This window comes from Pituophis catenifer, unplaced genomic scaffold, assembly GCF_029215685.1.
Source record: "Pituophis catenifer annectens isolate HBS135680 unplaced genomic scaffold, rPitCat1.0.hap2 SCAF_10, whole genome shotgun sequence".
In the NCBI taxonomy this organism is placed as follows: domain Eukaryota; kingdom Metazoa; phylum Chordata; class Lepidosauria; order Squamata; family Colubridae; genus Pituophis; species Pituophis catenifer.
In genome coordinates this window covers 21,059,498-21,077,076 of record NW_027256890.1, presented here as the reverse complement: position 1 = coordinate 21,077,076, position 17,579 = coordinate 21,059,498, and the positions used below count along the sequence as shown (strand labels likewise).

Here is a 17,579-nt window from a genome sequence, read left to right as displayed (position 1 = left end):
CAGCACTTGGCATTCACTGATCCGGCATAGACTACCCACGGTGGATCACCGGTGGCAAACAATAAGAAAACTACACATGATTGGTCCCTGATATCGAAACAACCAAGATCAGAAGCAGACTTCAACCAATTGTGACTTTTCTTCGATCCCCTTCTATGCTCCTGGCTGGCAGAATTAAGAAAGCCAATCCAAAGTGAGGAGCAGCAGGAGCTGACAGAAAACATCTCGGGGGGGATGAGGGGGTGTTTCGAGGGAGATCTCGAGTTCAAGTTCAGCTTTGGTTTGCGTGCGGGCCTGTCGGTGTCCCACGTCTCGCGAGAGGTTTACATTTGAATTCAGGACATTCTCGGCCAAATTCATGACCTTGCCAATGTGGAAGAATGCCAATGTGCAGGAGGCCGTCTCATCGTCCAGACGACGAGAGAAACTTCTGCAACACAATCGCGACAAAAACCAAACCGGGCCCCCCTTCCCCCCCAACGCATTCAGACGTGAATGTATCTTTCACGCACGTCCCAAAGGAATGTCCTTTTTTTTCCTCTCTCTCTCTCTCTCTCTCTCTCTCTCTCTCTCTCTCTCTCTCTCTCTCTCTCTCTAGTATTTGGCAGTTCGGGAATTCTTGAAGGAGCGAGACACAATCTTCTTCAGCTCTTTGAAAGAACGGCTGCGTCGGAGCTTAAAGTTGTGAGGCGGCAGATCGGACGAATCCAACGTGGCGGAACCGTGCAGCCATCGGTCTCCGAGCTGGTGGAACATCCAGTCTCCGTTCAGGCTGACCGCGCTGGTTGCTTCCACCTCGCTCAGCCTGGACCCGTTGCCCGGACGTCCGGCCTGTTGCCGAGGCGGCAGGTCAAAATGACCGTCTTCTGGGAAGCAGAAGGTTGCCGGCGCGTCGGAGGAAAAGGCAAGGTTGCGGTTCAAAACCACCGGCGGCAGGAACGTCCCTCCTTTCGTGCGATGGCGTCCGGAGGACTTGCTGGAAATTTCCAGCACCGACGTCCATTTCGGCTTGATGGCCTTGCCTCGGTTGGTTTGAAGTTGGCTGGGGCACACCAGCCCCGCGGCCGCATGAACGTTCATTTCTGAACTGGCTCGGGCCCTCCCCGCCACGCGGGATGACGGTTTGCGCCGGAGACTTAATCTGCGTAGCAGTTCACGGGGACTCAACCAACTTCTCTCGGTCGCCTTCTCACCTCGCTCGGACGTTTTCACCAACTCCCGCGAAGCGTGTTTGCCTTTGTACAGCTTGTCGACGCCAGTAACAGCTCGAGGCAATGACGTCTCCTTTCTCAAAGAGGGCTCGGCCTTGATTATCAGTTGGTGGGGCCCTGCTGCCCAAATTTTTCTATCTGGCGTGGCAGATGGCTTGTTCAGGACGAGTTTGACAGAAGGATCCTGCGGCGTTGGGAGGGATATAACAGATGACTCGCTAGGTTTAACCAGGCTGGTGGTACTCGATTGAAACGAGTTGATCTCTGGGAACGGCGGGAAATCCCACAACCCGTCTAGGACCCGGGAATCTCGTGCTCCCTCTGAACCTTCAGGAGAACGCAAGTGAGAACAAGTGGAGATACGCCGTCGTATCTTCCATCCTGGAATCGGGCCCAGGACTTGACCAGCTACCGGTCCCGAACTGCAGATGGACGTCATCGATAAACTTTTCTGGTTCCCCGTGAGGTATCCCGATTCGGTTCGACTCGCTGCTGTGCGGCACTTGTACCGTAGCACCAATTTCGCCACGTATTGATCCAAGCGGATCTTCGGGAGTTCTCCGGAGCAGAGGGGGTCTCTCTTGGGAGAGTCGGATCTGGGAACCTTCGGAGGCGTCTCATCGAGATCTTCCTGGGACGAGCTTTGAGAGAGGCCATTGGTGAAGAGAGGGCTCTGTAAAGCTACCGCATGGAGAGGACTGGGGTAGTGGTAGACTTCGTTGGTGTTTCGAGAGACCAGATCGGACTTGTACCGTAGGAAATTTGGGGGTCTTGAGAGGGGCAGGGAGCCAAGGCCCAACAGGAACTCGAGGTCACCTGTTCCAAGAGACACAATTAAAAAGAACTCGTGAGGTACAGGAATCTACAATTCTGGCGAGAATCTAATACCTCTTCCGGGTGTCTATCCGATTCTTTATCCCTTCGGATTTGTTTCCGAAGGTGCTTTTAATGAAAGGGGTGGTGCGATGGCCTAGAGGTGGAGCCTCTCGCCTCACAATCAGGAGGCTGAGAGTTCAATCCTAGGTAGAGGCAGATACTTCTCTCTCTCTCTCTGGGCAGAATGAAAATATATCTGCTGAACAAAACTCCGCATTAGTGACAGGAAAGGCATCTGGCCATTAAAACACTCTGCTAGCTCCATTCAGTTGCCCAGACTCCACCCCCGCAAGGGATTATTATGGGGTCATTAAAAGAAGATGATGATGCTTTTCATGAAACAGAAATAGGGAATCGGGAGCTCCCAAGTACAGTTTCAATTTTTAAGATTATAGACCGGGACAGGACATCTACCTTAGAACAACCTTTCTATAGATAGTCCTTGACTTACAACAGTTCATTTAGCGATGGTTCGAAGTTACGACGACACTGAAAAATGTGACTTCTGATTGTATTTCACACATACCCGCCCTGAGTCTCCGGAGAGGGGCGGCATATAAATTTAATAAATAAATAAATTTAAATAAATAAAATATGTCCATCGCAGCATCCCCCCGGGATCAAAATTCGGACGCTTGGCAACTGGCTCATATTTATGGCAGTCGCGGCGTCCTGGGGGTTGCGTACGGCAGTGTCCCGAGGTTGTGTACTGCAAACGCACAAAACGTAAGCTACCTTTCCCCAACGTCTACACGGAAACAAATTCAGACTGAATGACGTGCCGAGGATTTTGCTTTTTAAGCCATAATTAGGTGAGGTATTTTGTACCTTGCCTTGAGGGGACTATAAAACGGAGACATCTTCGAGTAAACAAACAGGTTGGAACAGGGGAAGCTGACTCCGCTGCACGGCGAAGCAAAAACACAATTACACTCTGGTGCCTGCCTAACTTGGATCGTTTCCCTGGATCGACAGCTCAGATTTAGCGTGCCAGGGTTACTCATTCGACGGGGTAGAATCCAGTGGTGAAATGCAACCGGCTTTATCCGGTTCGTGCAAGCTGATAGTGCCAGCAGCGAGTGGTTCAGCGAGCTGGTAGCGCCGCCGGCAGGAGGCTCCGCCCCCCTCCCAAACCGGGACGTCTTCGCATCCAGGAGGATGTCTTAACATTTGCTTCCTTTAGCGTTGCAATGAAGTATTCAAAAGATCGAATGAATAAATCGATCCAGCCTTGCATTTATCATTCCTCTCCTCAATGTGAACCGAAAAAAAGTTTCTAGTCCTCATGGCTGCTCCCAGCATCCTTAAAACATTCACTAGAATTCACTTGAAACTCACTAGAAGAAAGACTGAATTTGAGAATTAAGCTTCTCTTAAGAGGCTGGTGGTTTTCGGAATCTTTTATAACAGCTCCGTAAAGTAGTCCAACGCTAAGAGTGACAGCGAAATATTCACCAATAGAGATCCAGGTTCAAATCTCTCCCTTTGCCAAAATGGCTCCTGAGCTGCTACGTATGATCTAATCATGGCTTATTACACAAGCTCTACTGCAATGTTTCTCAATGGTGACAACTTTTAAGATGTGTGGACTTCAACTCCCAGAATTCATGGAATTCTTAAGAATTGAAGTCCATCCATCTTAAGGCTAGGGAATTCTGGGAGTTGAAGTTCTCCCATCTTGAGGCAAGCTGGCTAGGGAATTCTGGGAGTTGAAGTTCTCCCATCTTGAGGCAAGCTGGCTAGGGAATTCTGGGAGTTGAAGTTCTCCCATCTTGAGGCAAGCTGGCTAGGGAATTCTGGGAGTTGAAGTTCTCCCATCTTGAGGCAAGCTGGCTAGGGAATTCTGGGAGTTGAAGTTCTCCCATCTTGAGGCAAGCTGGCTAGGGAATTCTGGGAGTTGAAGTCCACCCATGTTCAAATTGCCAATGTTGACAGACACAAGCCTTGCTGGCTGGATTCACACAACACGCTTCGCCTGACTCCAGACACTGGGGTCAGCCAATGAAATAAGCCAACAATTTCACTGCCATTCTTAGCACGGACTACCTTACAGGGCTGCTGTAAGAATTTCCAAAACCAGCATTCTTAAGCGCGGTTTCATTCTCAAATCCAGTCCCTTCTCTAGACTGTGGCGATATCAAGGATGGCTGGAGGCAGCGATGAGGACTAGAAGCTTTCTTCATATAATACATGTGGGTATATACATCATTCTGTATTTATTTCTTTATTAAGTCATGTTTATGCAATGTATATTGGAGGTGGTGACCCTTTAAGAGCTATATATGCAATGAAATTTCCTTTTTTAATGTATGCTGATTAGTGGACATTCAAAGTGACAATAAAGTTTTTATTCTATTCCATTCCATTCCACTCCACTCCATTCCTCTGCTTCTACTCTGTATCTCTTCTCTTCTCTTTTCTCTTCTCTATCTCTCCTCTATTTCATTCTATTATCTGTTACCTCATGTTCTATTCTATTCTATTCTATTCTATTCTATTCTATTCTATTCTATTCTATTCTATTCTATTCTATTCTATTCTATTCTATATCCTTTCCTTTCTTCTATCTTCCTTTCCTTTCCTATCTTATCTTCTATCTTCCTTTCCTTCTTTCCTTTCCTTTCTTCTATCTTCCTTTCCTTTCCCCCTTCCCTTCCTTTCCTTTCCTTCTTTCCTTCCTTTCCTTTCCTTTCCTTCTTTCCTTTCCTTTCTTCTATCTTCCTTTCCTTTCCTATCTTATCTTCTATCTTCTTTTCCTTCTTTCCTTTCCTTTCTTCTATCTTCCTTTCCTTTCCCCCTTCCCTTCCTTTCCTTTCCTTCTTTCCTTCTTTCCTTTCCATTCTTCTATCTTCCTTTCCTTTCCTATCTTATCTTCTATCTTCTTTTCCTTCTTTCCTTTCCTTTCTTCTATCTTCCTTTCCTTTCCCCCTTCCCTTCCTTTCATTCCCTTCTTTCCTTTCCTCACATCGAGGAGAGGCCGAGAATGATAAATGCAGGGTGGGATCAATTTCTTTATTCGATTTATAATAAATGCCTTATTCCAAACACTAAAAGGCCGCCCAATGTAAAAAACATCCTCCTAGTGTCTTTTTTCCCTCCCCTCTCCTTTAACAACAACCCTATAAGGTAGGCTGAATTGAAAGGGAAAGGCTTTCAAAATCTGCTAGGGGGAGCTTCTATGGCTGAGGCGGGACTCGAACTCAGACCTCACTGCTCAGTATTTTCGCCCTTCTTCGACCACAGACTCTCGCATTTTATGTTCTCTCATATCTAGGACGGAGACCTTCCCCCCCCCCCAAAATCAGCCTCCCTCCATAAGGAATACGGAGCCTTACCAGTGGATACCGGACGTCGGTTGTCCGTCCCGGCTGCCTTCGCCAAGTTCAGGCGCTGAAGTTGGAGGTCGAGGAGACGGACGGCAGCCTCGTCCGTGGACCGCGGGCGGATGAAGCCATTCTCGCGCAATCCGGGCAGGTGAGGGAGGGAACCGATGCTACACCGCGAGGCCCCCGGTCCGTCGCTGTGCACCGAGGCGCATGAATCCGAGAGGGAGCCCATCTCGCTGGTTTCGTAAAACCCTGAAATGTGCAGAGACCCCTGGTTACGACAGGCCGGGTTGCAAAATCCGGGTAGTCCTCGACTTACGACTGCAACGGAGCACCCCCAAATTTATGTCGCTAAGCGGAACAATTGTTCAGGGAGTTTGCCCCGTTTTATGCTCGTTTCTTGCCATGGTGGTTAAGTGAACCGATGCAGTTGTGTAAATCCGTCCCACGGTTGTTAAGCGAATCAGGACATTTGTTAAGCTAGACAGACGGTTGTTAAATGAATCGGGCTTCCCCCCCCCTGGACTTTGCTGGTCAGGCAGCCACAAAAGGGGATCGCGGGACACTGCAACTGTCGTAACTGTGAGTCAGTTGCCAAGAGTCTGAATTTCAACCGTCGTAACTGTGAGTCAGTTGCCAAGAGTCTGAATTTCAGCCGTCGTAACTATGAGTCAGTTGTCAAGCATTTCAAATTTGATCCCCTGACCGTCGGGATGCTACAATGGTCGTAAGTGTGAAAACGTGGCCATAAGTCCCTTTTTTTCGGTGCCGTTGTAACAATTTCGAGCGGTCACTATATGAAACCGTTGTAAGTCGAGGACTACCTGTATTAACTGTTAAAAAAAGTTTAACGGGAGGAGGAGATCAGATCGACCAATCATGGGCAGACCTGATGGACTGTCAGGTCTTTTTCTGACATCTGTTTTCGATGTTTCCATCATGATGGAACCACCATGGATAGGCGCAGTCTACCCCAAATGCCAAATACCTTGCAGAAACAGGGAAGGGTGATGACTTTTGTGCCCAATTCTCTCCAAGACTGATTGGAACTGCCAGATTACAATACCCATCAGCCTCAATCTGCAGATACTGATTAAATATATCAGCCGGGTAGGATGAGCTAACACTAACCGTAATCTAACCCTAACCTCGAACCAGCTAACTAACATGCAGATTCAGCCCCGATCTAGGATTTTAACTTGTGGAGGTATAGATGGCTTAAACTACGAAACCACTGTGATAAATTGGGGTTCACGGTTGGCTGACATATCTTAGCTTGCGTTAAACCGTGGCTTGCTGGGCCAGAGATGAACAAAAATGCCATGATTGTTTCGTTGGCCTGCCAGAGAGTGTTTGGGACAGGTCTACAGACCCTGGTTTACACACAAACCCTGGTTAGGGAAGGGAAACAAAGGCAGACATCCAAGAAGGAAAATGAAAATATTAGGATCCGGATTGTCTGAACGTGGACGTACCTGAACTGGGTCTGGAATCGGCTTCCGGCACCTCCGTGGTGTCTCCTCCGTTGAGGCCCGCTTTCTTGGACTCCTCGCCCATCATCCTCAGCCCCAAACCTTCCTTGTCCGCGCCATCTTCGGCGTGAACGCACAACTCCATGTTCTCCGATGAGGCGTACAAGCCACAACGTCCCTCGCCGCATCCGAGGACGGACGCTTTGTTCTGATCCAACTTTGCGCCGTTGGGATGGATCAACTTCTCGTCTCCGAAGACATTGGGGTCCTCCTGTATGGCCAGGTGGAAGAAGAGAGGAAGGTCAAAAGATCCCTTTTGGTGGGGGTTGCAAAGACCCGGGGCGCGCCACCTCGGAGGGAATCCCGTGTTTGCCGGAGTAGATCCCTCACGCACCCTTGTCCATCCTTCCCCCTCGTTTTCGCCTCCTATTGGCCTGAAGGTACCAATATGGATTCCCACCATGAGGAAAACATTACGACGGTCCCAAGAAGCAAAATACAGGACAGGGATGGCTAATCTTTTTCTCTTCGGGTGTTTTTGCCCTCCCCAGGCTCCGGAGGCTTTCCCTGAGCCTCCAGGAGGGTGAAAACAGCCTCCCCAGGACTCCGGAGGCCCCTTTGGAGGCTGGAAATGGGCCCGTTTTCGGACTTCCGGAACTTCCAGGCGGCCTGTTTTTTGCCCTCCCCAAGCTCTGGAGGCTTTCCCTGAGCCTCCAGGAGGGTGAAAATGGCCTCTCTCAGGCTCTTCCCTTCATCTTTCTTTTTCTTTCTTCCTTTCTCTTTTTTTCTTCCTTCCTTCTTTATATTTTTCTTTCCTTTCCTTCCTTTCCTTCTTTCTTTCTTTTCCTTTCTTCCTTCTCCATATTTTGTTCTCTTCCCTTTTTCCTTTCCTTTTTTCCTTTCTTTTCCTTTTCTTTCTTTTCCATCCTTCTCTATCCTTCCTTCTTTCCTTTTTCCTTCCTTTCCTTTTTCCCTTTCTTCCTCACGTCTTTCCTTCTCCACATTTCTCCAATTTATATTACCTGCCTGTCTCGCAAAACCTGTGACTGACATCAATCTTCCTGGGGGATTGTTAATATTGGGAACGTAAAAACACATCAACAAATGGAAGTAAGCAAAACGTAATCCACTCGCTGGTGCATTCCAAGCCTCTCAACCCTTTCTGGATCTCTGGAGCAAAATACATTCCATCGTTTCAGGTGGGTTGATCAAAACACTTCCTTGTGCAAAGCGTGTAGGACACCGAGCAAACCAGTTTTACAGCTACCCACTCTGTTTCCTCTTTGTGCGCCTTCCTGAATCCGATCAATAAACAGTCCTGGCATTGTAGCGACAGAGAAGGAAGGCTGTGAGATAGGAGAAGTGATCCAAAAGAGGGAAAATATTATAAATCCAAGACACTTCACCATTGAAAGGTGGATTTATGTCAAGGCGTACTTGGGGAAATCCAAGCAAAAACAAGAAGCTGGGTTTATATATATATATGTGTGTGTAAAGAAAGAAGCAGACATCCTGCGAGCTCCAGAACTTAAAATTTTAAAATAATTACAATTTTATTTAACTAAGCTTTCGTCAGCCACCTGCTGACATCGTCAGAGTATTAAACTACCATTACAGAGATCTCTGCCTTTAATAAATTTATTAATAAATAAATAAATTTGGCCCTTAATAAATTTGGCCCTTGAGCATGTAATAGGCCCTTCCAGCAATCTCCCACTTGTAATCAGCTGTGTTGTTCTTGCTGTCATCATGCTGGATGATGGAGGCTTCATTCCTACTGTTTCCTCCCTCCTAGCTTGCTTATCAGTGGGGGATGATGATAGCTTGTGAGCCATACTTAGTTAAATAAAATTTTAATTATTTTAAAATTTTAAGTTCCGGAGCTCGCAGGATGTATATCTATATATCTATTTCCTGAAAGCATCTTTTAAAAAAAATATTAATATCAAAGTGGGCAGGAATCCCGGAGGATGTAAAATGAGGAACAGTCTTTGCAATGCAACTGGTGGGAAGTCAGAGCCGAGGAAATGGCTTTCCGACAGCAGAAAAAAATTAATTTTACCGGCCATTTAATAAGGCTTCAAGTCCAGGCCAGAGGTAACTATTTTGCAAATAATTAATCTACACCTTGAACCAACAGGGACTCGGGCAGGACTCTACAGCCAAAGGTGTAAAAGATTACGTTTGATAATGAGGCTGTGTATGATAAAAGATATCACGAAGTGGCTTACAATTTTCTTTAACCGCAGTTATGAATACGTTTTTATATTCTGTCTTTTCTCTCTAAGGCAGTGATTCTCAATCTTGGCAGCTGGAAGATTCACTTGTATATAAACAAAGAGCAAATCCTACTCCCTTCTAGCACTGATGATGTTCCCTAGTTGGGTCATGAAACGTCTGCAAGAAAACCAAGCTCAGAGGATATCAAAGACTCGACATTCCTCCGCTACCACATCCTCCTCCTCCATTCCACAATCCCCACTCGCTTCTAGCACTGATGATGTTCCTTAGTTGGGTCACGGAATGTCTGCAAGAAATTCACCCAGCTCGGAGAGCAACAAGGACCCTACAGTCCAACCCCGAGCTGCAAACATCTCCTTTATTGGTACTTTCTAGCTTTCTTTACACATTTGCCAAATATCCCAATGGTTTGATTGCCCTTTCCTGAATCCTTCCACACCTGAAGTTGAACCAAAACTGAAGTGGGGGGAGGTGGGGGAGAAATATCTACCTTCGCGTAGGCAAACTTTGAAAACCACAGGAATGCCAAGAGGCAAAGGCGAGCAAAGGAGAAAATAATTTATTTATTTTACACAAAAATGTAAGCGTGTCAACTTTATTAGCCTCCGGTCGAGAGGTAACCGGTGCCAAGAGGAAGTCCCTATCCCTGCAAACAGAAAGTTTATTGTTTGGGTGAGTATATCTCCCACCCACAAGGCCAAAGCCAAGAGCCCAGTAAAAAAGCAAAATAATTCACCAGCCAGCGATGTATGCTAAAAGACATTGGTACTACAGGGGTGGGCTTCAGAAATTTTTAGCAAGGGGTTCTCTGCCCGGTTGCTGGGTGGGCGTGGCCTAGTCGGCCTCCTGCACCACGGCGGGAGGGCGTTTTTGCCCTCCCCAGGTTCCAGAGGCTTTCCTCGAGCCTGGGGAGGGCAAAAACAGCCTCCCCAGGCTCCAGAGGCCCTCTGGAGGCCGGAAACAGGCCTGTTTCCCGAACTTCCCGTAAGCCCATTTTTCACCATCCCCGAGCCTCCTCGCGCATCCTGCACTTACCTGCATCCAAAATGGCCCACGTGGGGTCTCCTGGGAGGGGAGGGGTCAGCCAGGAGTGGGATTTGGGGGTTCTCCGAACTGCACAGAATCTTAGCTAGAGGTTCTCCCGAACCCCTGCGAACCCCCAGCAGATCCACCCCTGGACATACAAGGTAGCCCCTCAATTTAAAAACACAACTGAGCCACGACATTTTGGGATATGAACGGGAAACCCTCCCGTTGTTAAAAGCTGGGAAGTGAATCTGGATTTCCCCCTTGACTTTTTTTTTTTTTTTTTATTTGATTTATATGCCGCCCTTCTCCGGAGACTCAGGGCGTCTTACAATGCGTTAAGCAATAGCCTTCATCCTTTTGTATATTTATACAAAGTCAGCTTATTGCCCCCACAAACTGGGTCCTCAATTTACCTACCTTAGAAAGGATGGAAGGCTGAGTCAACCTTGAGCCTTGGCGAGATTTGAACCTGCAGTAATTGCAGGCAGCTGGTCTTAATAACCAGCTTAATAACAGGGTGCCTTAGACCACTGTACTACCAAGGCTCTTTGGTAGTACAAGGCCCTTTTGATGAGCCAAGGACTTGGCTCATCAAAAGGGGAATCACGTGACTCTCGGGACACCGGAACCGTCATAAATACGAGTCAGTTGCCGAGCGTCTGAATTGTGACCACGGTGAGGCTGCAACGGTCGTAAGGGTGAAGCACGGTCATAAGTCGGTGCCGCTGCGTGGCAAGAGAGGTTGTAAAACGAGGCAAAACTTAACCAATGTCTTTCCTTAGAAATTTTGGGCTGAATTATTGTCTACCTGCAAAGACGTTGATTTTTGTCAACATCTTGCTTGGTTATTTTTAAATAATTTTCGGAGGACATATACCTTAGTGTGTAGCTTTATTATATTAGATTTCTTAGTGTTCGGTCAATAAACATATTATTGTAATCAGGGCGTTCAGAGTATGCCATATCTCACTTATTTTATAGTTGTACAAAGTTGTATTTTGTAGTTACACCGTCGTTCAAATCACTGTACTCTTGTCCATCCTGATTCTATTTGTTATCTTTTAATCCTTTTTATTATTTCATGTTGCTGACCAAATCAATAAAGTAAAAAAACCTTCATTGCGGAACTCCATGTTGTTGTTTTTTTTTAAAAAAGTAGGGAGACTTTTAAAACTTAATGAAAAGTTAAAATTTCGGATCAGGAGTTAGTTAAGGATTAAAACGAATCCTCGCAGACCCATTCTGTAAACACATTATTAGGTCCCGTAACTGCATCGACCATCTCGGGCAATAACTGAACTCAGCCGACCTATAAAAGTTTGGCCCACATCTGTATATGCACAACTGGAAGGTTTTTTTGCTGGCTGTGACACCCTCCCAATGCTTCCTTCAGCTCACCGTCACAGCTTTTTCCTCTCTGCATCAGCGGTGGGTTTCCTAACGGTTCGCCCCATTTGGGTGAAACGGTAGCGTCGGCAGTGGGAAGCTCCACCCACTCGCCCGGACATCATCACGGACACTCTACGCAGCAAAAACCGGTAGCAAAAGTAAGTGAAACCCACTACTGCTCTGCATCCCTGCTAAGTAGACTAAAGTTTTGCACAAAAGGGTCAGGGATTTTTTTAAAAAATCGTTTCCATGTCATCTGATGGGTGGGAGGGTGGCATCGATCCAAGAAAAACCTCCCTTGGCAAACCGAAGCCGGCCCAGAAAAACCAAATTTCCCCCCCCCCCCCCCACCACCAAATTACGGTGGAAACCCAGATTTTAATCCGTGTTTGTGTTTGTAAACACAGAGTAAGAAGCAGCATGGATGGCTCCAGAATGATTGTCAAACGGTGGGAGTCTTGCCATATGTTAGCTATCACACCCCCGATGTGGAGATCACACCGAGCCCAATTCGCGCCCCCCTCCGGCCTTCTTCCAGCCCACCCCTCACCCGCCCCGTTCCCTGATCCTTCCCCCCCGCCCCCTTTTTCAAAGCTTCAATATTAATTGCCCATCTGCCACGTTGCAACAAGCTGTTTCGCTCTCCCACTTTTTTATACACCTGGTCCGTCTTCCTGGTTCCTAGCTCAGCCTTAAATCTAGTCCTTCCGTATTTGGGAAGTAGGTGTGGTGATCTCCTTTTGGAGGATCCCATTTTTTCTGCCCCCCCCCCTCCAACCCGATCCAGGCTACAAGTCCTCCCCACCCAATCTGCCAATTTTGTCCCCCTCTTCCGGAGCCTAATTTCTCCCCCACACAGGTGTCTTTTATTTACAACCTCGTTTTGCAAATTTATATTCTTATTTGTAGGTAACTTATTTCTAGGCAGCTTTGTTAACCCGAAAAATCCACCGGAGATCTGTTCCCATCTACAGGTAGTCCTCAACTTGTGACCACAATGGATGGAGCCCAAAATTTCTGTGGCTGAGTTATTCAGCGAGTTTTGCCCCATTTTACGCCCGTCCTCGCCGCAATTGTTAAGTGAATCACTGCAATTGTTCAGTTAGTCGCCCGGTGCTTAAATGAGTCTGGCTTTCCCCATTGAATTTGCTGATCAGGAGGTCGCAAAAGGGGGATCAGGGACCCTGCCACCGTCATAAATATGAGTCAGCGGCCAAGCGTCTGAATGGTGATCTCGTGACCATGGGGATCTTGGAACGGTCGTAAGTGTGAAAAATGGTATTTTTCAGTGCCTTTGTAACTTTGAAGGTCACTAAATGAAACTATTATAAGTCACTAAATGAACTATTATAAGTCAAGGACTACCTGTAAGATCATATCTTACCTGTATGGCCAATTAAATCTGGTAGTCCCTGGACTTTTTTGGATTTTGTCCCGTCCCCCCCCCATTTTTTTTTCCTTGAAAACATTTCGTTTCTCATCCAAGAAGCTGGATGATTAAGAATCTCCATAGATATAAATTTGGTGGCAGGCAATTTTTCTGTCTCGTGCCTCTGGTTTGATAGCCAAGGAATCAAATAATACAAATATTAAAAACATGGATGATTTTGCTTGAGTCTGGAAAAGACTCCCGCTAAGTTTAACTCCTAATTACTTTATGGAATATCCATAAATAAATAAAAGGGCCTGTTTTCTGTTTTCTCAATTCTAGCCTCACCCCTGAGATTTCCTGGTGGTCTTCCATCCAAGTATTAACCAGACTCCGTTTCCCTTCCCAGACACGAAACAAAAACATGGCTGATTTTGCTTGAGCCTGGAAAAAAAGGTGTACAGAAGACTCCAGCTGAGTTTAAACTCCTAATTGTTTTATGGAATATCCATAAATAAATAAAATGCCTGTTTTTATATATTTTTTTCTTGTTTCTCAATTCTAGCCTCACCCGTGAGATTTCTTGGTGGTTTTCTATCCAAGTGTTAACCAGACATGAAACGTTCATTTTTCTCCGATAAGAGTAAAACCCACCCACATTAGCTCTATTTTTCTGCCTTTTCACAACTTGCCTGGATACACAAAAACTAACACCACACAGGTGAGGACTATACTACCCAGCCTTCTCAACCATCTCAGCCCCCTGGGGGTGTGTGACCAGGCTGAAAAAGCAGCTGAATATTTCTAATTAAACTTAAGCCTTTAATTGCAATAAATCCTGATTTTTTTTTTTCCTCACCTCCTTCCTTCTTTTAGCTTACAAGCGTTTTTTTTTTCAGGTAGCAAATTTCTTCCTAAGATTTTTCCTTTGAAATCCCCCTCTGGGGCTTTGCAATCAAACTCCGGGTAAAATTAAATCGTGGTGAAGTGAAATATTGATTTTTTTAAAAAAAAAAAATTCTTTTTCTCCAACTTTGAACCAAATCCAAGCAAGCAGAGTTCATTCCTCGCAGAATAGCCGGTAATTTCCCAACCACCCCAAAAAAAATTATAATATCCACCTTCTACACAGGAATATAATTCATCTTTCTACCCCATCTCCCAACCCCAAGATCTGGTTTAGGGAAGGCCAAATCTTTCCTGGCTGAGCTCCCTTTACATTCCCTTGAAATGTAGGAATGAACAAGTCAGGAAATATTTTAAATAGCATTCAGGATCAAAAGATGAAAAGATACTGGGCCCCCCTCTCTCTCTCTCCATTTTTTTTTTTATTCCTCCGTTCAAATCTGCAAATCCCAAACATGGATCCTCCTGACCACATGGCAGAAGGGGGAAATCCCCCTCCCCAAATTCCAGTCTGCTCTTTAAACAACAAAAGCCGCTTGCGGAAATGATGGGAGTTGTAGTCGAATGCTTTTAGAGCACCACAGAAGCTCCCACCTAAAGGGATCCCCCCCCTCCAAACGCACACAGATTGCCACCAGCTCAGACGGGGGAGACCCATTGGCTCCCCCAAGCCTCAGCAACTTCTCCTGGGCTCTCCCACAAGAGATCCTTTAAGGGTGGGATCCTCCTTCCAAACACGAGGCCAAAGATATCCAGAGAAGCTTGGAAATTAAAAAGAAAAGAAAAGAAAAGAAAAGGTGGGAAACATTAGAATCTCTTATTGCACTTTCCTAGGATTGTTCGTGAGTTGGGGCTCCAAGAAAAGAAGCCAGCAGCTCTGCTTCCCTGCCAGATTAAACCCACTGGATCCCGCGCATTTGCTCACCTGATGATGATGATGATGATGATGATATTATTATTATTATTATTATTATTTTATTCATTAAACATGAAACTGTCAACATTTAAAAAGGTGTCACAAATACCACTGACTGGTGCTAATGGTTGATACGGGTTTATTTATTTATTTATTTATTTATTTATTTATTTATTTATTTATTTATTTATTTATTTATTTATTTATTATATTTCTATACTGCCTTTCTCCCGTAGGACTCAAGGCGGTGTACAGTCAAGAAAAATATAGATACAAAAACATCATAAAATTGCTAATTAAAAATATTATTATAACATAGTTTGGCCCAATTAAATCGAACCTAAAATTAGATAACATTTTATAACATTGGTTTGCTGCCAGCATCCTAGGTATTATTATATTATTATTATTGTTGTTGTTATTATTATTATTAATAATAATAATACCTCCGGGTATTTCGTTGTGCACTCAAGACCCTGTTGTTCCGCCAGGCTGGGCTATCAACATAACACTTTTAAATTGGGTTTTAAATTCCATTGAGCCGAATTCATTTAATAATTTTAAAACTTATTTGAACTGATGTTGCCTTGTGTTTTTAATAGGCTTGTACACCGCCCTGAGTCCTTCGGGAGAAGGGCGGTATAGAAATAAAATTATTTATTTATTTGGCCTGGCACCTGATGGAAAGATTTTTTATTTTTATTTTTTAAAGCCAAGATTTGCTTGTCCCTGCCAAGGAAAGGCACCGATTCCCAAAAAGGTTTTTTCCACGTGCAATTTTCCCCCCGGGGGAGAGAAGGAGAAGCTAGAGCTGGCCAGCAAGCCCACCCACCCAATATATATATATATATATATATATATATTCCCCATCTCACCGATCTGGGCTCCTCCGCCCCAGCCAAGGCGCTCTCCACGCTGGCTTTCTGCATTACGCGCAAGAGATCCAGTTCCCAAAGACCAGCCAGGCTGGCTTGGAGACGCTCGCCGATGCGAAGTCGCTCGTGGCCGGACCACAGAGAAGGGGGCACGGCCCGGCGGCCGGCCATGGGCACCCCAGGACGAGGGGACCGAGCCCCCAAACCGTGCGCCTTTGGAGAGATCTGGCTGGCACGCACCTGGGGGGAACCAGGTGCCTGGAAGCTGGGAAGCAAGCAGGTGGGAAGGGAGGAGGGGGTCGAGGAGAGAGGGGGGGGGACAGATCTGGGGGGGGAGGCTGTTCCCACCCACCCCTTCTTTCTTTCTTTCTTTCCTTCCTTCCTTCCCTCCTTCCCAAGCCAAGAGAACTTCAGCTGCTTCCAAAGGCGCAGCCAAGCGCAATTCAGACAAAGGAGAAAGGTTTGAACGCGTCACGTGCAAACAGGGCTCTTCTCTCCCTCCCCTTTTTTTGGGGGGGGAGGGGGGGGACCCACGCCCCTTCCCCTCCCCCTGGCGTCGTCGGCTCCTGATTGGTCCAACCCACCGGGAAGATATTTTTCTCCCCCCCCAGCCACACCCACCCCAAGCCCAAGGAGAGAGAGAGAAAGAAAAAAAAACAAGAAAGAAAGAAAGAAAAAAACTTTGCCAAAGTTTTTGCAAGGACAGCCAGGTAGCTCAACCGGAGCGGCCACTTGGCTTGTCGCTGTTATTATTAAAACACAAACTTTCTCCCCTTTCTTTTACATTTTTAAACTGAAATTTTATTTATTATTATTTTTTTAAAATTTGATTTATATGCCGCCCTTCTCCGGAGACTCAGGGCGGCTTACAATGCGCTAAACAACAGCCTTCATCCTTTTTTATATTTATACAAAGTCAGTTTATTGCCCCCACAAATTGGGTCCTCATTTTACCTACCTTAGAAAGGATGGAAGGCTGAGTCAACCTTGAGCCTTGGCGAGATTCGAACCTGCAGTAATTGCAGGCAGCTGGTCTTAATAACCAGCTTAATAACAGGGTGCCTTAGACCACTGTACTACCAAGTACTACCAAGTTTAATTTGTTTTAAATTATTGGGATTTTTAATTATCTTGGGCTAAATTATTTAAGTTGGTTTTAAATGGTTTCTAACTTTTGTATTTCTGTATTTTATCCTGTGCCTGTTCACCGCCCTGAGTCCTTCGGGAGTAGGGCGGTATACAAATTTAATAAAACATAAACAAACAAACAAACATAAACAAACAAAGACACACACACACAAAGACACACAAAACACCGCAGTGAGAGAGTTGTTGTTTAAAAAAAAAAAAACACCTGGCAAATAAAATAGCCTGCTGAGTTTTAACTCCTAATGACTTGATGGAATATCCATAAATAAATAAAAGGGCCTGTTTTCTTAATTCTAGCCTTTATAAATTGGGTGTTTTAATCTGTGTTTCGGCCAAAATATTTAATAATTTTAAGGGACTTTTTAATATTTGTATTATCTGTTTTTTTATCTTGCCTGTTCACCGCCCTGAGTCCTTGGGGAGTAGAGCGGTATAGAAATTTGATTAATAAATAATAAATAAATAAATAAATAAATAGCCTCACCCGTGAGATTTCCTGGTGGTCTTCCATCCAAGTATTAACCAGACTCCGTTTCCCTTCCCAGACACGAAACAAAAACATGGCTGATTTTGTTTGAGCCTGGGGAAAAAAAAGTTGTACAAAAGACTCCCGCTGAGTTTAAACTCCTAATTGTTTTATGGAATAGCCATAAATAAATAAAATGCCTGTTTCTATATTATTTTTTTCTTGTTTCTTAATTCTAGCCTCACGCGTTGAGATTTCCTGGTGGTCTTCCATCCAGCAATGAAAACAGGTTGCCTAGCCAATAGGATGGTGGGTTTTAGGTTTTTTTTTTTTTTTGTAAGGATAACACTGATA

The 17,579-nt window shown here is 45.4% G+C and overlaps 1 protein-coding gene across 1 annotated transcript; it reads right to left on the bottom strand.

Annotated features, from left to right (window-relative positions):
* Nucleotides 1-562: 562 nt before the first annotated feature.
* On the bottom strand, nt 563-15,992 carry LOC139321968 (dapper homolog 1-like). The gene is made up of 4 exons (XM_070950924.1): nt 15,611-15,992; nt 6,889-7,156; nt 5,423-5,665; nt 563-2,027 (listed from the first exon to the last, which is right to left on the bottom strand). The coding sequence occupies exons 1-4, from the start codon at nt 15,779-15,781 to the stop codon at nt 595-597; spliced, it is 2,115 nt and encodes a 704-aa protein (XP_070807025.1). The 5' UTR covers nt 15,782-15,992; the 3' UTR covers nt 563-594.
* Between the last annotated feature and the right edge of the window lie 1,587 nt (nt 15,993-17,579).